This window comes from Electrona antarctica, assembly GCF_951216825.1.
Source record: "Electrona antarctica genome assembly, chromosome: 16".
NCBI lineage: Eukaryota > Metazoa > Chordata > Actinopteri > Myctophiformes > Myctophidae > Electrona > Electrona antarctica.
The window spans coordinates 36462000-36478689 of NC_136797.1; the positions used below are offsets into that span (position 1 = coordinate 36462000).

The 16690-nt window shown below is 42.2% G+C and overlaps 1 protein-coding gene across 1 annotated transcript in view; it reads left to right on the forward strand.

Annotated features, from left to right (window-relative positions):
- pcsk5a (proprotein convertase subtilisin/kexin type 5a) overlaps positions 1-16690 on the forward strand; it is a gene marked incomplete at both ends in the record, with an annotated part of 50137 nt that overhangs the window by 3151 nt on the left and 30296 nt on the right. The window contains 11 exons of the mRNA XM_079524020.1: positions 1-107; positions 609-682; positions 1443-1531; positions 1736-1908; positions 2656-2868; positions 10197-10297; positions 10399-10502; positions 11353-11470; positions 14368-14559; positions 15438-15703; positions 16210-16312. The exon at positions 1-107 is cut by the window's left edge and continues 37 nt beyond it. Coding sequence (XP_079380146.1) covers positions 1-107; positions 609-682; positions 1443-1531; positions 1736-1908; positions 2656-2868; positions 10197-10297; positions 10399-10502; positions 11353-11470; positions 14368-14559; positions 15438-15703; positions 16210-16312 — 1540 coding nt within the window. The remainder of the gene's footprint in view (positions 108-608; positions 683-1442; positions 1532-1735; positions 1909-2655; positions 2869-10196; positions 10298-10398; positions 10503-11352; positions 11471-14367; positions 14560-15437; positions 15704-16209; positions 16313-16690) is intronic.

Sequence of the window (16690 nt, forward strand, 5' to 3'; positions counted from 1 at the left end):
TGAACATCGAGGGGGCCTGGATGAGAGGACACACTGGGAAGGGAGTGGTGGTCTCTGTCCTGGATGATGGCCTCGACAGAGAGCATCCAGAACTCAAGGCGAATTACGTAAGTGCCCTTGGGACGGGACATTCTCTATAGAAGAAGACATTAATCAGAAGCACATTTTGGCAGAGCATGGTGTGCATATACCGAGTGCATAGCACTGCTGTTTGGGTGGAAACCCCACATGTCCAAAACTGTTACTTTTCAGGATTTAAATAGCAGCCAAAAATAGCAGATCTAGAGTACAAGCTCCAAGCGCGGCTATTTTTGCTACTTTTGTGTGACACTGTAATATGATGTAGGGTATTACATTACCAAGAAAATTAATAAATAAATATGGAGATGGGAGGTTTCTGCCTGACAGCAACAATAGCAGAGCATTGATATTACCAACAGAGCTTTTATTTGGGCTCGAGGTTTATAAAGGTCAACTGGGAGTATTGAAATGGACATTAACTGTCTGATCCACTTTACTGTCTAGCTGCCTGGAGAAGAACGCTTGATTTATTTGATGGCCATTGGCATTTTGTTTACATGCTGCTTTGGACCGCCCATCTATTCCAGGACCCGCTGGCCAGCTATGATGTGAATGGAAAAGACCAAGACCCTTCTCCCAGCGATGCCAGCGGTGCTAACTAGTTGAGTACTTCTCATTGCATTCACAATAATCAGCATTGCTGTCACATGGAAACCAGCTTGTAAAGTCTCAAAACTCTTACTTTTCAGGAAATGGAGAAAAATATGCCAAAACGAAAATAGCAGATGAAAAATATATAAAAAGAAAAAAAAAGAAAAACCATAAAAGATGAAATATGGAAATACTGTACTGTAACTGTAACTCTTATTTCCCACAGTACCTTTAATATTATTTTGCTTATAGCAACTTCACTTGATGCATGCTTCTGTTATTCCATATACTGTATAAACATGCAACACACTGTAAATATGTCTCATCCATCACGGCTGATGCCAGGCAAATAGCCTGCGTGCTCCTCGTGTGTATAATAATAATATGACCTCATGTACAAGACAACATTACTCTATATGTAGGCTATATAGTAATGTATTATGATCTCATGTATAATTTGTTGCTGCCGGGTGGAAACCTTGTATATCCTAAACCGTTCCTTTTTTATTATTTAAGAAAACCCTTTTTAAAATGGTGAAAATCACAAGCTCACAACGCACTGCATCGTGATGCGTTGTGAACTTGTAGATCTGCTATTTCTCAGTCTTGTATGATGAAGTAGGGCATTCATTTAGGGGGGGGGGGGGGGTGGCATAAAAGCTTGAAATATTGAGAATGGAGATGCCTGGCAGCTACGATACAGTAATGATGTTATGAACTCATGTACATACAGTTACAATAATATGACCTCATGTGTTTTGTGGGAAAAGCCATGGTACTGAATGTGCTGGAATCATTGCGGCTGCTGCTAACAACTCCCAGTGCACTGTGGGAGTTTCCTTTCACGCCAGAATAGGTGGTGAGTACATGATGACACAAGCTGGAATCCATAATGTATATATAATTGTATGTGAATATATACTCCCTAGAGAGAGAGAGAGAGAGAGAGAGAGAGAGAGAGAGAGAGAGAGAGAGAGAGAGAGAGTATTGTATTTATACCATCTGTCTTGCTCAGGGACACTTTGGACACATATAGAATAATATATACAAATCGTATTTGCAGGTATCCGGATGCTGGATGGAGATGTGACAGACATTGTGGAGGCCCAGGCACTGAGCTTCAGGCCCCAGCACGTCCATATCTACGTCTCCAGCTGGGGGCCAGAGGACGATGGCAGCACTTTAGACGGACCGGGACCGCTGGCTCGCCTCGCCTTACAAAATGGAGCACAAAGAGTGAGTTGAAGAGGAGAGAGAAAGGGCCAGAGTGCCAGTCTGCCAGAGTAGTAGAGCAGAACATTGTATGTCCAAAACCTTAACTTTTCAGCAAATGGAAATAAAAAATAACCCATGTAACGGGTCCAGTGTAGTTATTAAGCTCTTGAACATTTTGTAAAACCCACAGACAGACTTAACCCCAATTTCACTTTAAAAATGTTTTAAAATAACGAAAGCAGATCTACGAGCTCACACTTGTAGATCGGCAGTTTTTGCTACTTATGTGCAACACTCTTGTACGACAAAGTCGAAACATTTAGATGATTTCTACTTTCTACCTAACAGCAACGACATGAATAACATGCAGAGAGAGAACCAATGGCTTGTTTGTTTTATGTGTTTGTGTATGTCGCCTATTCTAAAGATGGGAACGGCGTGCCGTGCGTGCATGTGGGTGTTCCCAATTTCCCAATAGTGCCTCTCACCTCCAGCAGTATATTTATTCCAATAGTTTATCTTTAGCTCCTTATCAATATGTAAATAACATTAATAAATTAATCTCTCCTGTCTGCCTCACTGCTTTCACGTTAATCTCAGTGCATCAGTGGTGGAAATTAACTAAGTATATTTACTTAAGTACTGTACTTAAGTAGAATTTTTACTTTGCTGGAGTATCGCTATGGGGTACACACAAACACACAAAGCTGGGCATAGAAGGGGCTAGCACCCCTCAAAAATGTGAGTACTTTCCCCCCCCCACTGCAGGGCAGGCACGGTAGGGGCTCTATCTTCGTCTGGGCATCAGGGAACGGAGGGCGCCGGGGCGACCACTGCTCCTGTGACGGCTACACCAACAGCATCTACACCATATCTATCAGCAGCAGCACCCAGAGTGGACGCAGACCAGACTACCAGGAGCTGTGCTCCTCCACCCTGGCTGCAGCTTACAGCGGTGGGGAGACCCAGAGCTCCAGAATGGTGAGTATATATGGAGGCTATTTGACAAGAGTCCAAGGTTCTAAAACATTTTACTTTCAAAGACAAAGGATCCCCATTTTGGTACGCATTATCTCCCACAACTCTGAGAGTTTCAGACTTGTAAATGTCTATTTGATTACTAACTGTCAATCATTTAGTTAACTGGCTCTCTGGTACTGTTGCAATGTTTAAAACAAAAACAAAAACCCAAAACATGCCTGAGGCTGACCTCATAGTACACCATGACCTAAGCCAGGAGTTCTTGCAACGTTTTTGGCTGGGGACCCCCAGAAATGCTTTGGCCATGTCTCGCGAGTCGCGACCCACCCCCCCTCCAATTAATAATGGGTACGTACATTAGATGATGCACTCCGTTTCTTTTCTTTAAATCTTTTTTGATCATTATTCTGCTGTTGTTATTATGCTGCTGCATTGTCTGAAGGAGGCCAAACCAATATAAGTTATGTATAGTACCTGTACACAATATGTATCAATAAGGTACAACGTAGCTGAACCTGTTATGCCCATGCATGTGCAAGCATTGTCAATAATATTGACTATAGGCAACTGTCTATGGTAGCACACTGGCACATACTGTATGGCTATAACCCCTAAATCTATCACATCCATTATTCATTTGATTAGCTGCAGCTGCGTTGCTTATGCTTACTAGCCTGCTATATACCCTTCTGTAGTGATCGTACCAAACCCTCCCGCGCACTCAGATCAGCCAATGCAGGGAAGCTGGAAGTACCTTCACTAAAAACGCCGGGACAACGCTCCACACGTCCCAAACTCTTCTCCCTTCTGGCTCCAAAACTATGGAATGCACTTCCCATCACTATCAGAACTGCAGCCTCACTCCCAATCTTCCACCGTAGTCTGAAAACCCACCTCTTCAGACTCCACCATGGCCCGTAGCACTTGCACTAGCCTAGCCCCTTAGATAGCACTTTATGTAGACTTAGATAGTATTTTAAACAGACTTATAGCATGTTACGTAGACAGCACTAGAATTGCATTTTATGTAGTCATAGCACTTTATAGTACACATGTATAATATATAATATAGTATAGTATGTACCGTATAGTTTACATAGATGATCCACTGTTACGTTCTTAGCTTACGCATGTTTCATGATACGGTAACTACTTTCTATATACTGTATGTGATGTATGCCATGCTTTTTTGTTATTGCTTAATGTAAGTCGCTCTGGATTAAGAGTGTCTGCTAAATGCCTAAATTGTAAATTGTAATTGTAAATTGTAGTTTTTAACCTGTACAAGAAAACAAACACAAAAATCAACCTAAGCCCTTTAAAATACTAGTATGATGACATTCAAATTGCTTTGTGTGACCCTAATGCCTCCCGAGTCCCAATTAAATTAATTGCATTTAAATCGGTAAATCTATCCGGATATAAAACATGACACCAATTACTTATTTGGCTCTAAAACTGTGGATGCAAACTGTAAATATGCAGTTTTGCCGGCATCCATTACAGACTAATGTGTACTATTTATATATCTAGCCTAAATTGTCATTGGTTATTTTGCCCGCCGTTAGTTTTATGCAAAAGGAATGAGCATAGGAATTACCCTGGAGAAGCTTATTGCTACGTTCCTGTCAATATTTTTGAAGCACTGGGGTAAAATTTACATTTTCCAACATAACATCCTAATATCTGTAGTGCTCAGCAGTTCTGGGAGGGAAGGACCCACTTGGCTTAATCACTTTCAGATTGCTCAACTAACTTTGGAGCATCTGATCTGGCCACCATGGTCTGAGCATTGTGGGAGCTGAAATACCCTTTGCTGACTGGCACCCAAAATGCCATTTCAAGCTGGCCACATGTAACAAGACTGAGTGACCCCAAGCCCCCAGTAAGGCTATCCAACGTTGAAGATGCCACTACCTACTGGCGAAATGTGGAATTGCAGCACTTAATGGAAGTGGACGGACGTTCATGACGTCACGTGAAAAGCCCGGACCTCAAAATTGAGGTCCGGGGCTAGGCTAGGCTAAACTTCCGCTCGCTCGAGCCATTGAGTTATCATTATACTTCCGGAAGTCTTCCGGGTGCTTCAAAACGCCACTGAGCAACTTCCACTGAAATGAATAGCGGGGGGGCGGGGCTAATGCTCCAGTTCGGTCTCTATCCTTTATATACTCTATGAGTGACCCCCATGGCCATGGGTCCCACTGAGCCGGCTATTAAAGTCGGCTATCCATCTAAAACCGGGCTATAAAGCTTAGACGTTGATTAGCTGTTTTTTAAACCATAGACTGTCTATATTTTATCAGTTTTTGAGTGGTGCAACCACTCCAAGGAACAGCTTTGTCCCTATGTGACTATGTTTAGAGTACCAATGTGACTATGTTTAGAGTACTAATAGGGGGTGCTGTTGCACCACTCGCTTCAGACTGGTCTGAATTTTAGTGGTGCAAACCACTCCAACAACTGGCTTTTTGAGTGGTGCAAACCACTCCAACAACTGGCTTTGTTAGTACCCGTGTGTGTTTATGCCTGTACGGGTGAGCATGGTTACCATGGTCACTGAAATTACGTCAGACCACAGCTGATCAGACTATATAAGACCTTGCACCACTCAGTTCACACGGGTGTGATTTTTTTAAAACGTCTAGACCGTCTATATACCATATATCTGTTGAAACCATGTTTAGATGGCCATTTAGACGTATTTTAGACGTCTAGTAGCCTGAAAAATGCTCAGTGAGGTGTACTTTAAGTAAAAAATGTCAGTGTACAGTATGTATTGTGTAAGTGTGTGTGGGTGTGTGTGTGTGTGCAGGCATGCGCACACATGTTGAGGTTCTCAGCTTTTGTCAGATGTAAGAAGGGGGGAAAATTCTGTATAAAACTGTTCTACAGAGTATCCGACTCTATCCATGCGCATCGTGGTTCACCATGTAGAGTGGCGCAGTGCTTGGCAAGCTTACTAGTGCCATTGTACTTATTGAGTCAGCTGATGACTTCATTTGTGAGCAATGTGCTGTTCATAGCAATAAAGTTATCATACCCCAGTGTATTTTGGACCTCAGCCAAGCCAGGACTAGGATGCACACCCCCTTGAAGTTCGAGTGTGACAAACATGTATAAGAAAGTTTCATAGCATTTTTGAAGGCTTAAGTTTGGTCCATTTCTCATTGCATGTAACATTTTGTTGCTGTCGGATGGAAACTTTTGCATCCAAAAACGTTTCTTATTTATTTAGAAAAAATCTAAGTGAAAATAACCGATGTTCACAATGTGTCGCGAGGCGATTGTTGAGCTTAATTGTAACTCAGCTATTTTCACTAATTTTGTGGGACACTCTTGTAGGTCCTTAGTTTGCGCGAAAATATACAAATGTGAAATATGGTGGAGATATTTGAACTTCCTTCATTCTGACAGCAAACTCACAATGTGTCACATCACAACACATTGTGAGCTTGTAGATCTGCTATTTTCAAATGGGTGAAATGTATAATAGGGCTGAAAATAATGTATGTTTTCTTATAATAATCAAAATCTACGTGAGATGTAGGGGAGTCGAAGTTAAAGTACTGAAAATTGGAAATACTCTAGTAAAGGAAAATACTTCAAAACTGTACAAGTACTTACTTTACACCACTGTCAGTCACTCAGTCAGTCGCCGATATTCACGTTTATAGGACTAGACCCTATACCTACCCCCTACCCAATGGGGTCATAACAAGGACAAAAACAAGACTACAACCAAACCTAGCATAATGGCTGGAGCGTGTATGCAATGCTGGAGAGCTTTTAACTTGAAGTAACATAGGCTACAGGAAGTGGTGACACTCAGCAGCTAGTCTGGGTGGAGGCCAATCAGATTGTGGTGTCAATTATTTACACAAGCTTTTGTTGGAGTGCATAGCTAGGTGAAATAGAGATTGTTTCCAGACAGGCCACTATTGCTCTTTTCGGGTACGATTTTTTTGTAGGCGGGATATTTACTTAAAATAGTTCTGTGTTCCCATTGTTTGGGAAACACTGGGCTATGGGATACATGTCCACAAGGCTAAACTAGGCTAGCCAATCGGGTGCATGCTGTCCATATTTATGGGATTCACTGCCACTCACTCAGTCCTTCTGGCGCAAGCTTGTTCTCATCTATCTCTTCCACACAGCTCCTACACTCTTGGACAGAAAAATATGGAGAGAGAGAGAGAAAGAGAAAGAGAGAGAGAGAGAGAGAGAGAGAGAGAGAGAGTGTGCGCAGTTTTAACCAGACACCACACGACCCGCACTGGACACAGACCCAGAGGGAGAGATGAAGACACGTTAAGGCCTTTAATTCAAGAATCAAGAAATATTAATGAAGCATGCGATAGTTCATATAGGGGCACATTAGTCTGAATGCCTTAGCTGTAATCAGCTGTCAATCAGCTGATTGTATTAATCAGCCTATATAGCTATACCTCATTCACATCTCAGCTGAACATTACGGCACACATCCATACTCCAATCAGAGCTCACGCTCGTTTGGAGCGATTGGACAGAGCGGTTACTTTACATACGGCTCTGGGTTTCACACAGCTGCTTCATCGCTCACAGACACTGCTGCTGCGCGGCTACTGGCAAAGCTTGCCTCCTCCACCCCAGCCTCCACCTTTTGATCATAAGTCTGGCATACGCTCAAATACTTGCGGATTCGAGCTAAATAATAATGTCAATGTAATGCTTACGTTGCCTGGTTAACCACTCCCCCTTGAATACATTTAATTTCATTCCGCGAGGTTCCCAGTTCGATCCCGGGCTCCCCCAGAGTTATTGTCGAAGTGTCCTTGAGCAAGACTCTGAACCCCTAATTGCTCCCGATGTGCAGGATGGTACTTTGCATGGTTTCCTCCGCCATCGGTGTATGAATGGGTGAATGTAATGCACTGGTACCTTGCATGGTTTCCTCCGCCATCGGTGTATGCATGGGTGAATGTAATGCACTGGTACCTTGCATGGTTTCCTCCGCCATCGGTGTATATATAATGCACGTACAATCTATTTAAAGCGCTATATAAATGCACCATTTACCATTTACCTGTTGGTGATGCTGGCTGTCTTCATCCACGTCTCACAGGAATAGGTCACTGTTGGGATGACCACTAACATAGAGGCGTAGCTTGGTGGCCGTAGTGATGATGGCTTTGGATGACCAAATTTACAGAGCTGTTGGAACACTCCTGCAGCTTTGCCGATTCTGTTCAAAGTTCTCAACGATTGCTATTGCGCCCCCCTCTTGGCCAATTGTAGTAAGATTTGTCTTATTTGGCATGACTGTCTGGTTTTTTCACGTACAAACTTCTCTCTAAGAGGGATTTTATATATTGTTCCAAAGTCAGTGTGTAAAAAATGTTGCACGTCGTCATTTAAAATGGCAGATCTACAGGTCATCTGATGTATGTATAGTATAGTAGTTGACCTGGTGGTCCTCAGTCCCAGTAATGCTGGTTTACAGCAGCTCCCTCATTGACATAATGATCTATGTATAGTCAGGGGTGGACTGGCCACAGCCACAGGACTTACAAGGCATATGCCCGGTGGGCCGACCCTCTGGTGGGCCGACCCTCTGGTGGGCCGGTCTGGGCCAAATGTTAAATTAGTTGTCTGTTGGTTGTGTATCATTTATGTTGTACTGTAAATGTGGTGGTGTTAAGGGCTTGTATTTCAAGTATTTGTACAGGCCACGACCCGAAAAGTCAGTAGCCTAGAGTATCTGTGCACTGGTTGTGGTGGGCCAATTCCGCAAAAATGTCCGGGCCAATTTTTTGTCTCAGTCCAGCCCTGTGTATTATATAGTGTGCAACATGACATCGATCTTATCTATACATTTGCCTTATTTGCACGCCCTTTGGGTTATTATCTCTTAATGTTATTCTCTGTCCCTGCTATATTACAGTTGCATAATGATGCAATTAGAATACTCCTTAAAAACCCAGAGGGGGCAGTGCTACAGTAGTAGATGTTTGTCACTGCAGGAGTGAGGACTTTTAAAGCACTTCTAAGTTCATGCAACGGCTGGATGTATCTACTAACGGCATCATTGAGGCCCCTTAATGAGCTGTTTACGCTATACAGTACATCCAGACTAAGGGTGCACTGGCTTAAATGCCTGTGCGTTCCGCGTGTGTTATGTATTTATTTTACATTTTTAATGATTTCATTGCCTCTTGTGTTTCTTTTGTTTTTAGTATCTGTAAGTATTTCTGATTCCGCTAATACTCATTAAATTAATTTAATTAAAGATCAGAGGTCAACGGTCAAAGTGGCAAAGTTGTTCCTCTTGTGGAGACGCATATGTGTAATGAAGTCTCATTGCTCTAGAAAATGGGGTTTCTAGGTGTAAGTATGTAGGACTAGTAGCATGCCAACGTTTGTGCTATTGCCATTGAGAATGCATTGGGCGTTTAAGTTAAATACGGGGGGGGGACATATTTTGACAGCAGAAACTGCCTGTCATAATTTCTCCCTATTCCAAAGCCCCCCCAGGTACATTATATATTTAAACTATTTTCAGCAATGGTACACTTATTTTTTCAGTGGGTAGATATTGTTGAGCTGGTCATTTTGAAAGTAGATCTCACGTCATAAATGTGTGGGCACCCCTGCTCTAGATCAAACAGATTGTGAGCTATGCCTGTTCAAAGTTAGCATTTTTCAATTGCGTGCTATGTATGGCACCCTCTACCATATTATTGCCAAGTTTTGTAAAATAAAAATAAAATAAAAATCACACCTGTGTGAAGTGAGGGGCACTCTTATCATCGTACATCATCATGACGTAAAATAGACACTGTGCCCATTTGCTCAGACACTATGACATATAATTCTCCATTAATTGTCAATAGTTTGTTAAAGCAGTCCCCAAACTTTTTGGGCTGTGCACCCCCCTGCTACCTCCTGACCTGGCTGCTTCACCCCCCCAAGTCTTGTTGAATTTGGCCGAAAATGATACATGTTTTAATATGATTATGGCAAAATAATCACAGAATGTCACTGCACTCTCCCACTCTCTATCTGACACTTATACGGGTGTCCCCTGAGGCACAACCATTATGCGATGCTCAGCCCATCACAGTGCAGAATGGCACACCTTCCAGCCAATCACAGCACCAATTTCAACGCCATACATGGGCATTTTTCGACACCCCGAAATGCGCCAATTCCGTCCTCAACTTTTGAGGACATTACTAAAATATCAGTTAGATGATGGAGATTGCACAAAAACAAATTTCACAGACTGATTTCCACCTATAAACCTGTGACGTGATAAATAAAACTGATTCAGATCTCGTTTTTACCAGGTTACATTGGATCTGAAACAGGGCTGTAACAAGGACCATTCTGGAACCTCAGTGTCCTCCCCCATAGCTGCAGGGATCATCGCTCTCGCCTTGGATGCCAAGTAACCAGCTTCCCCCCACGCAGCAAATCAATACATAACCACATTAGCGATCAATAAGTATGATCAATCCGTTTGTCTTTGTCTGTTTGACCCTGTCTCAGCCCGGTGCTAACATGGAGGGATGTGCAGCACATTATTGTGAGAACGTCACAGACGGCTCACCTCAACGCTCCCGACTGGCACGTTAATGGAGCTGGATACACGGGTAATATAGTACCAGATTAGGGAGCAACATTTCATTACTGAACTATTACTGAACTAATCGATTTAATGTGTCATAAAAATACATAATCCAATAATCTTTATAATAATTAATAATATAATATTAATAATTTTAATAGATCTGTTAACCCATTCAGGCCTGACGTCGAAATTTTAAAAAAAAAGTTTTCTAAATCATGACAATTTTCGGAAAGATTTGAGGCACATTTTAACGATTTTTCAAAAATAGCAGACCTACAAGTTCATAGCGCGCCACTCGGTGGCGCGCTATGAGCTTGTAGATCTGCTATTTTTCAATAGCTAAATTATAACAATGTTTAAAACACCAAAACGGGTTCCCGCCCCAAAATGGGTTAATGGTTAATGTGGTTAAACGCTAACGTGACATGGATGCGTTCCAGGTCTCAATGGATTAAATAAAAGAATATTTTTAAAAAAGACAAAAAATGGCAGGTCTACAAGCTAGTAGATTGGCTACTTTTGCTATTTTGTGTGAAACTGCTGTATGACGAAGTATAAAATAGTTTTGCACTGATTCGTTGATATTTTTTTTAATAGCCCCCAAAAACCTGCTTGTTCATTATTTATTCTTAATCACAGAAGGAATCGATAAAATGATCACCGAGAAGAATATTGATAGTTGGTGCTCTAGATTACCAATTGAAAACTGCTACAGTATAATGCAATTTTCTTTTCTAACCCTAACCTTGATTGTGTTTTTCTTGCTTACTAAATCTCTCTGGATATAAGAGCATGTGCTAAATGCCTAAATTGTAGTGTGTGTGTGTGTGTGTGTGTGTGTGTGTGTGTGTGTGTGTGTGTGTGTGTGTCAGTGAGTCACCTGTATGGCTTCGGCCTGTTGGATGCAGAGGGGATGGTGAAGGAAGCAGAGCGATGGAAACAGCTCCCGCTCCAGCGCGTGTGTGAGGAGGCCCCCGTCCAACAGAGCAGGTTGGACCTGTCACATTTCTGCACGAGAACTCTTCCACATGCCAGTGTTAAAAGGCCATGTCACCCCTTTTGCAATCAGATCTTTGCAAAGAAACACTTTCCTGGAGTTTGTATGTGTGTAATCCGTGTTCTTAGATATTTTAGTATTTCAAAGTGCCAGTGATGTCATGGACACTGGTCTCACTTCCTACCTGGACTACATCTAGAACTACATGTCTCAGTAAGACAGCCCTCTCCACAAGGTGGGGTGAGTGCAGCATAAAGCATAAAGCATTATGGTCATTGTAGTAATCTAGCAGTGAGAGTAGAGTCCATGACTTCACAAATCCCCAAGAAAGTGTTTCTCATCTCCCAAACATCATTAAAATAAGATCTGGTTGTGAAAGGGGTGAAGTGGCTCTTTAAGTAAAATATATTAACAAGGTAGAAATGCTCTGTTAAAAGTAAAAATGTATTTGAGTAAAAGGGCAAAAGTGTTGGCATCAAGATGTACTTAGAAGTACAAAAAGCAGTAACAGTAACTAGTAGTTATTTTTTAAATGTAGTAGACTAGAGCAAAAGTACAATATTTGCCTCTGAGCTATAGAGCGTCGCAGTCCCGCCCCCTCGAGAGACCCGGAAAAGAAATCCCCGTTCATTTTCCTCAGACTTTTCAGAAAGTAGACGTTTGCGCCGTGGACAAAGCCAACTCTTGTCGTGACAAATCATAACAAATCATGACAAACACAATTTTTCAGGCCAAACAAATAATTAGAAAGTAGAAAAAAACCGCAGGTTACAACACTGTTGTTTTTCTTCTTTGTAATTATTTGTTTGGTCCAAAATATTGTGTTTGTCATGATTTGTCACGACAAGAGTTGGCGTCGTACGACGCTTAAAAGGTCTTTAAATAAATACGTTTTGAAATGTCTATGGGAAAAATGCATTGGGATTAATTTCCTTGGCCTGGCGTCGTCATGAAAGGGGGCGGGACTGCGACGCTCTATAGTGGAGTATAAGTAAAAGTATTCAAAATTGGAAATACTTGGAAATAGCTTCAGCTGAATGTCTAAATTGTAATTAAGATTAACTTCAAGGTTCAAGATTTTTATGTCTGGTGTACAGTTGCATAAGAGTACAAATTTGACATTACAGCAGCATAGAAACCGTGATAAATATATTAAAAAAAACGATATTAAAAAAAAAACAGAACTTAAGTTTATATACACTGATAATGCTGGCCGATGGCCGGCGGCTCCAAGAAATAGACAGGTCCACAAGTATATTTTAGGCATTTTATTTACCTTCAAAAGTGCCTTAGACAGTGCAAGCTGGCGACAAAGTACAAAAATAAATAATGCTGGCCAAAAGTAAACGTTCCAGAAACAACTAAATGAACACTTGAAAACCATACTCAAGAAAACAAACAGGAACTGTTACAGGCTTTTTCTCCTTCAATGAGGCCCTGGCTCGCAGCTCTCCCCTGATGTCTCTAGCCTCAAATAATACTGAACTGAGTGAACTCCCTCCACCTGCAGCAATCCTGCTCTTAAACAGGTGGGGCAAACCATCCCCTAATCCAGGGGTTCTCAACCCGTGGGTCGCGACCCCTCGGGGGGTCGCCAAATTATTTTAGGGGGTCCCCAAATTATTAAAAAAACAAAAAAAAAAACAAAACAATTTTAAATTTTATTTTCACGATTTTTCTAAAATAGCAGATCTACAAGCTCGTAGCGCGCCACTCGGTGGCGCGCTATGAGCTTGTAGATCTGCTATTTTTCAATAGCTAAATTATAACAATGCTTAAAACACCAAAAGGGGTTCCCGCCCAAAATGGTTTAAGGTTATTGTAGCAGTCAATTTATATTGGGGGTCGGGAGGGGGCGGGGCGGGGGTCCCGAGACATTGCCAAAGCATTTCCGGGGGTCCCCGGCCACAAACGTTGAGAACCCCTGCCCTAATCAGTAAGTGGTAATTAATTAACTCAACCACACGGCTAACTAAGGCCTATGACTATGAGTAATCTTCCACATTACTATACTTTAGACTCTAAAGTATAGTAATGTGGAAGATTACATTCCTCTAAAGTTTAGAGGAATATACATACACTCAACTATATTTCACAGGCCCAATTCATTTACAGGGCCTAACATAAAGACCAAACATAATACAGACAGGAACAAACACCCCTCCTCCTCCACAGTACTTGGCACCTCCGATCTAGAGAGGAGTGCCAGCACTGCAGAGGAGAGACAGGTGACAAACTTATAAACATACAGTATACTCTTTGAATCATTGTGTTAATTACTAAAAATGTGATTTGAACAATATATGAAGAGTCACTTCCAATCCAGCTGGTTTGTCAATGATCAAGTTGACTTAGCTGTGTGGTCTATGTGCAAGGTCCTTTATATTGTCTATAGGGCACAGGCTGCCCTGTGGCACTGGGGGCTCTCAGTTTTATATTATGTATATTATGCATAGGCCTACATATATTTATTGGACTTGGTGGACCTTAATTAAGAAATCTGAATGAGAATGGCAACATCAGACTTAGACTAGCATTTTGATAAAGTGTGGTAGGCTACAGTACGTTTGCCATGACTTTGAGGTGTGTTTTGAGAGGCATCAGCTTTCAATCATCATGACCATGTCAACTCAATATACAGTAGGTCTTATCTCTGTAATGGAAAAATATATAAAAAAGGGTTTTGAGGAATGAAATCATTAACAAAGGGACAGTGACACACGGTAGGCTACAGTATAACAAGGACCCATATGTGACTGTGAGCTTGTCGTCTATTTTGCGCGGACAGCACCGGCGTACGACAAATAATACATCTGACTCTATTTTGCTGTCTCTCATCGTGTTCTCTTCTCCCCCTCCCTCCTCGGTGTTTGCATGTGCTTGATGCCAGGCCCATTCACCCAGGCTCTGTGGTGAGGTCAGTGCATACGAGCACAGGCTGCTCTGCCAACACCCTGCAGCACGTGGCGTATGTGGAGCATGTCATCGTCCGCGCCACCGTCACCCCCCACCGCCACCGCGGCGACCTTTCCATCACACTCACGTCGCCCTCGGGCACCGCATCTCAGCTGCTCGCTAACAGGTAAGATACTACAGCAGTGGTTTTCAACTAGTGGTCCGGGGACCGCCAGTGGTCCTTGAGGGTGTTCCAGGTGGTCCCCAGCAAAACAAAAGAGTTGGTAACCTAATGAACCCTTTAGATCTTTACATTATTGTTAAACATCTGCATTACTTAATTTACAAGAAGTCTACACAATTAGAGAATATAGAAGAATTTTTATTTTGATCAATGTTTGCCTGTTATCTTATCTCGCCTGGTACCAATGTCAATACAGCATGGAATTGTGGACAAAATCTTATCCAACGACAACAAAATATTCTAAGTCTTGGGTCTGAGGCTAAATATCATCAAACGGTGGTCCATGGCTCTCTGAGAGGCTAAATATCATCAAACGGTGGTCCATGGCTCTCTGAGAGGCTAAATATCATCAAACGGTGGTCCATGGCTCTCTGAGAGGCTAAATATCATCAAACGGTGGTCCATGGCTCTCTGAGAGGCTAAATATCATCAAACGGTGGTCCATGGCTCTCTGAGAGGCTAAATATCATCAAACGGTGGTCCATGGCTCTCTGAGAGGCTAAATATCATCAAACGGTGGTCCATGGCTCTCTGAGAGGCTAAATATCATCAAACGGTGGTCCGTGGCTCAATTGCAGAGTAAATAATGGGCCTTGATATGAAAAGGGTTGAAAACCCGAATTCATGGCGATTTGTTTTTTGTTTTTGTCACAGTACTTCCAGTAGTAGACTGGTCCTGAACGTGGGGTACAGTGACCCCCAGGGGGTCCTTTAAGAGTCTTCCAGCAAAATTGCTAGTTAGCAACCAAATGGACCGTTACGGGCTAATGGGCCTCAGGGTAAAATGTGTATCGTGACAGTGCTGCTGTGTCTTGGTTTAGGCCTCTGGACCACTCTGCGGAGGGCTTCAAGGACTGGGAGTTCATGACAACACACTGCTGGGGAGAGGAGGCGCGGGGCGAGTGGACTTTAGAGATCCGGGATACTCCCTCTGCGGACAGAAATGACAGCGAGTTGTCGGGGAGACTGAAGTGGTGGACCCTGGTGCTTCATGGCACTTCAGAGCAGCCATATTCCATGCGTCACGAACAAGCCAGATCAGTGGAGACTACACCGGACGGCAGTTACCTCACGGAGGAATACAGCGGTGAGTAAAGCCTGATCTACTGTATACTGTACTTTGTCATTCCTTTGTTCTCTTGTTATCCAACTAGACCAATCATATTGCCTGGAGCGAGTCTCGGTGACCACCGTTTGGTTATTAAAAACATGTTGTAGTTTTCGGTGATAGCGGTGGTCACCTCATTACCGAAAACTGGAGTATGAATAGGTGTTTAAGTCCTATAATATTCGTTGTACGCGGAATAGCGGAAATAATAGCCGGACCTGCTATTTTTTTAAAATTGTTTAACATTTTTCATATTTTTGGAAAACGTTTTCGATGTTTTGGAATGTTTTGAAATGTTATGAAAGGTTTGAAATATCCTATTGTTGGCTAACCTTTCCAACTTCCAGCTCAATCCACGTGATCGGGTCATATCACGGCTGAACAAAGACAATGATTAATTGTACTTCTTGGAACAGTTAACTTCACTTTGGATGCTGTTGCCATAACGATGGTTGGCTGCTAATGCCTGTGGTATGCCCTTCCAGGACCCTGTGACCCGGAATGCAGTGATGATGGCTGCGAGGGGCCCGGCGCCCAGCAGTGTGTCACGTGTCTACACTTTTTCCTCAAGTTCAAGAACAACACAAGGTTAGAGCCATCATATCACACACAGTGTAGTGTAAGCATGCAGATCATGTTACAAATGAATGTATGACGATTTTACTTTATATATTAACCACCTATTTATATGTTTAATAGAGAAAATACTCAATCTACAAGCTTATAAAGCCTTTGTTTGAGCTTGTACATATTATAAACTATTTTGGAAAATGTGTGAACATCTTTGAATGATTTTGCCTGTAATGACAAGCCCCTAAAATAGAAATGTTATTTTTAATCAATATACTGCATGCATATTGAGTATAATGCTACTGCACATGCTTTAGACCTGGAGCTTTCAAACATTTTCATGTCAAGGACCCCCAAATTGACAGGAATTTGTTATTTTCCAATAGCCGAAGTATA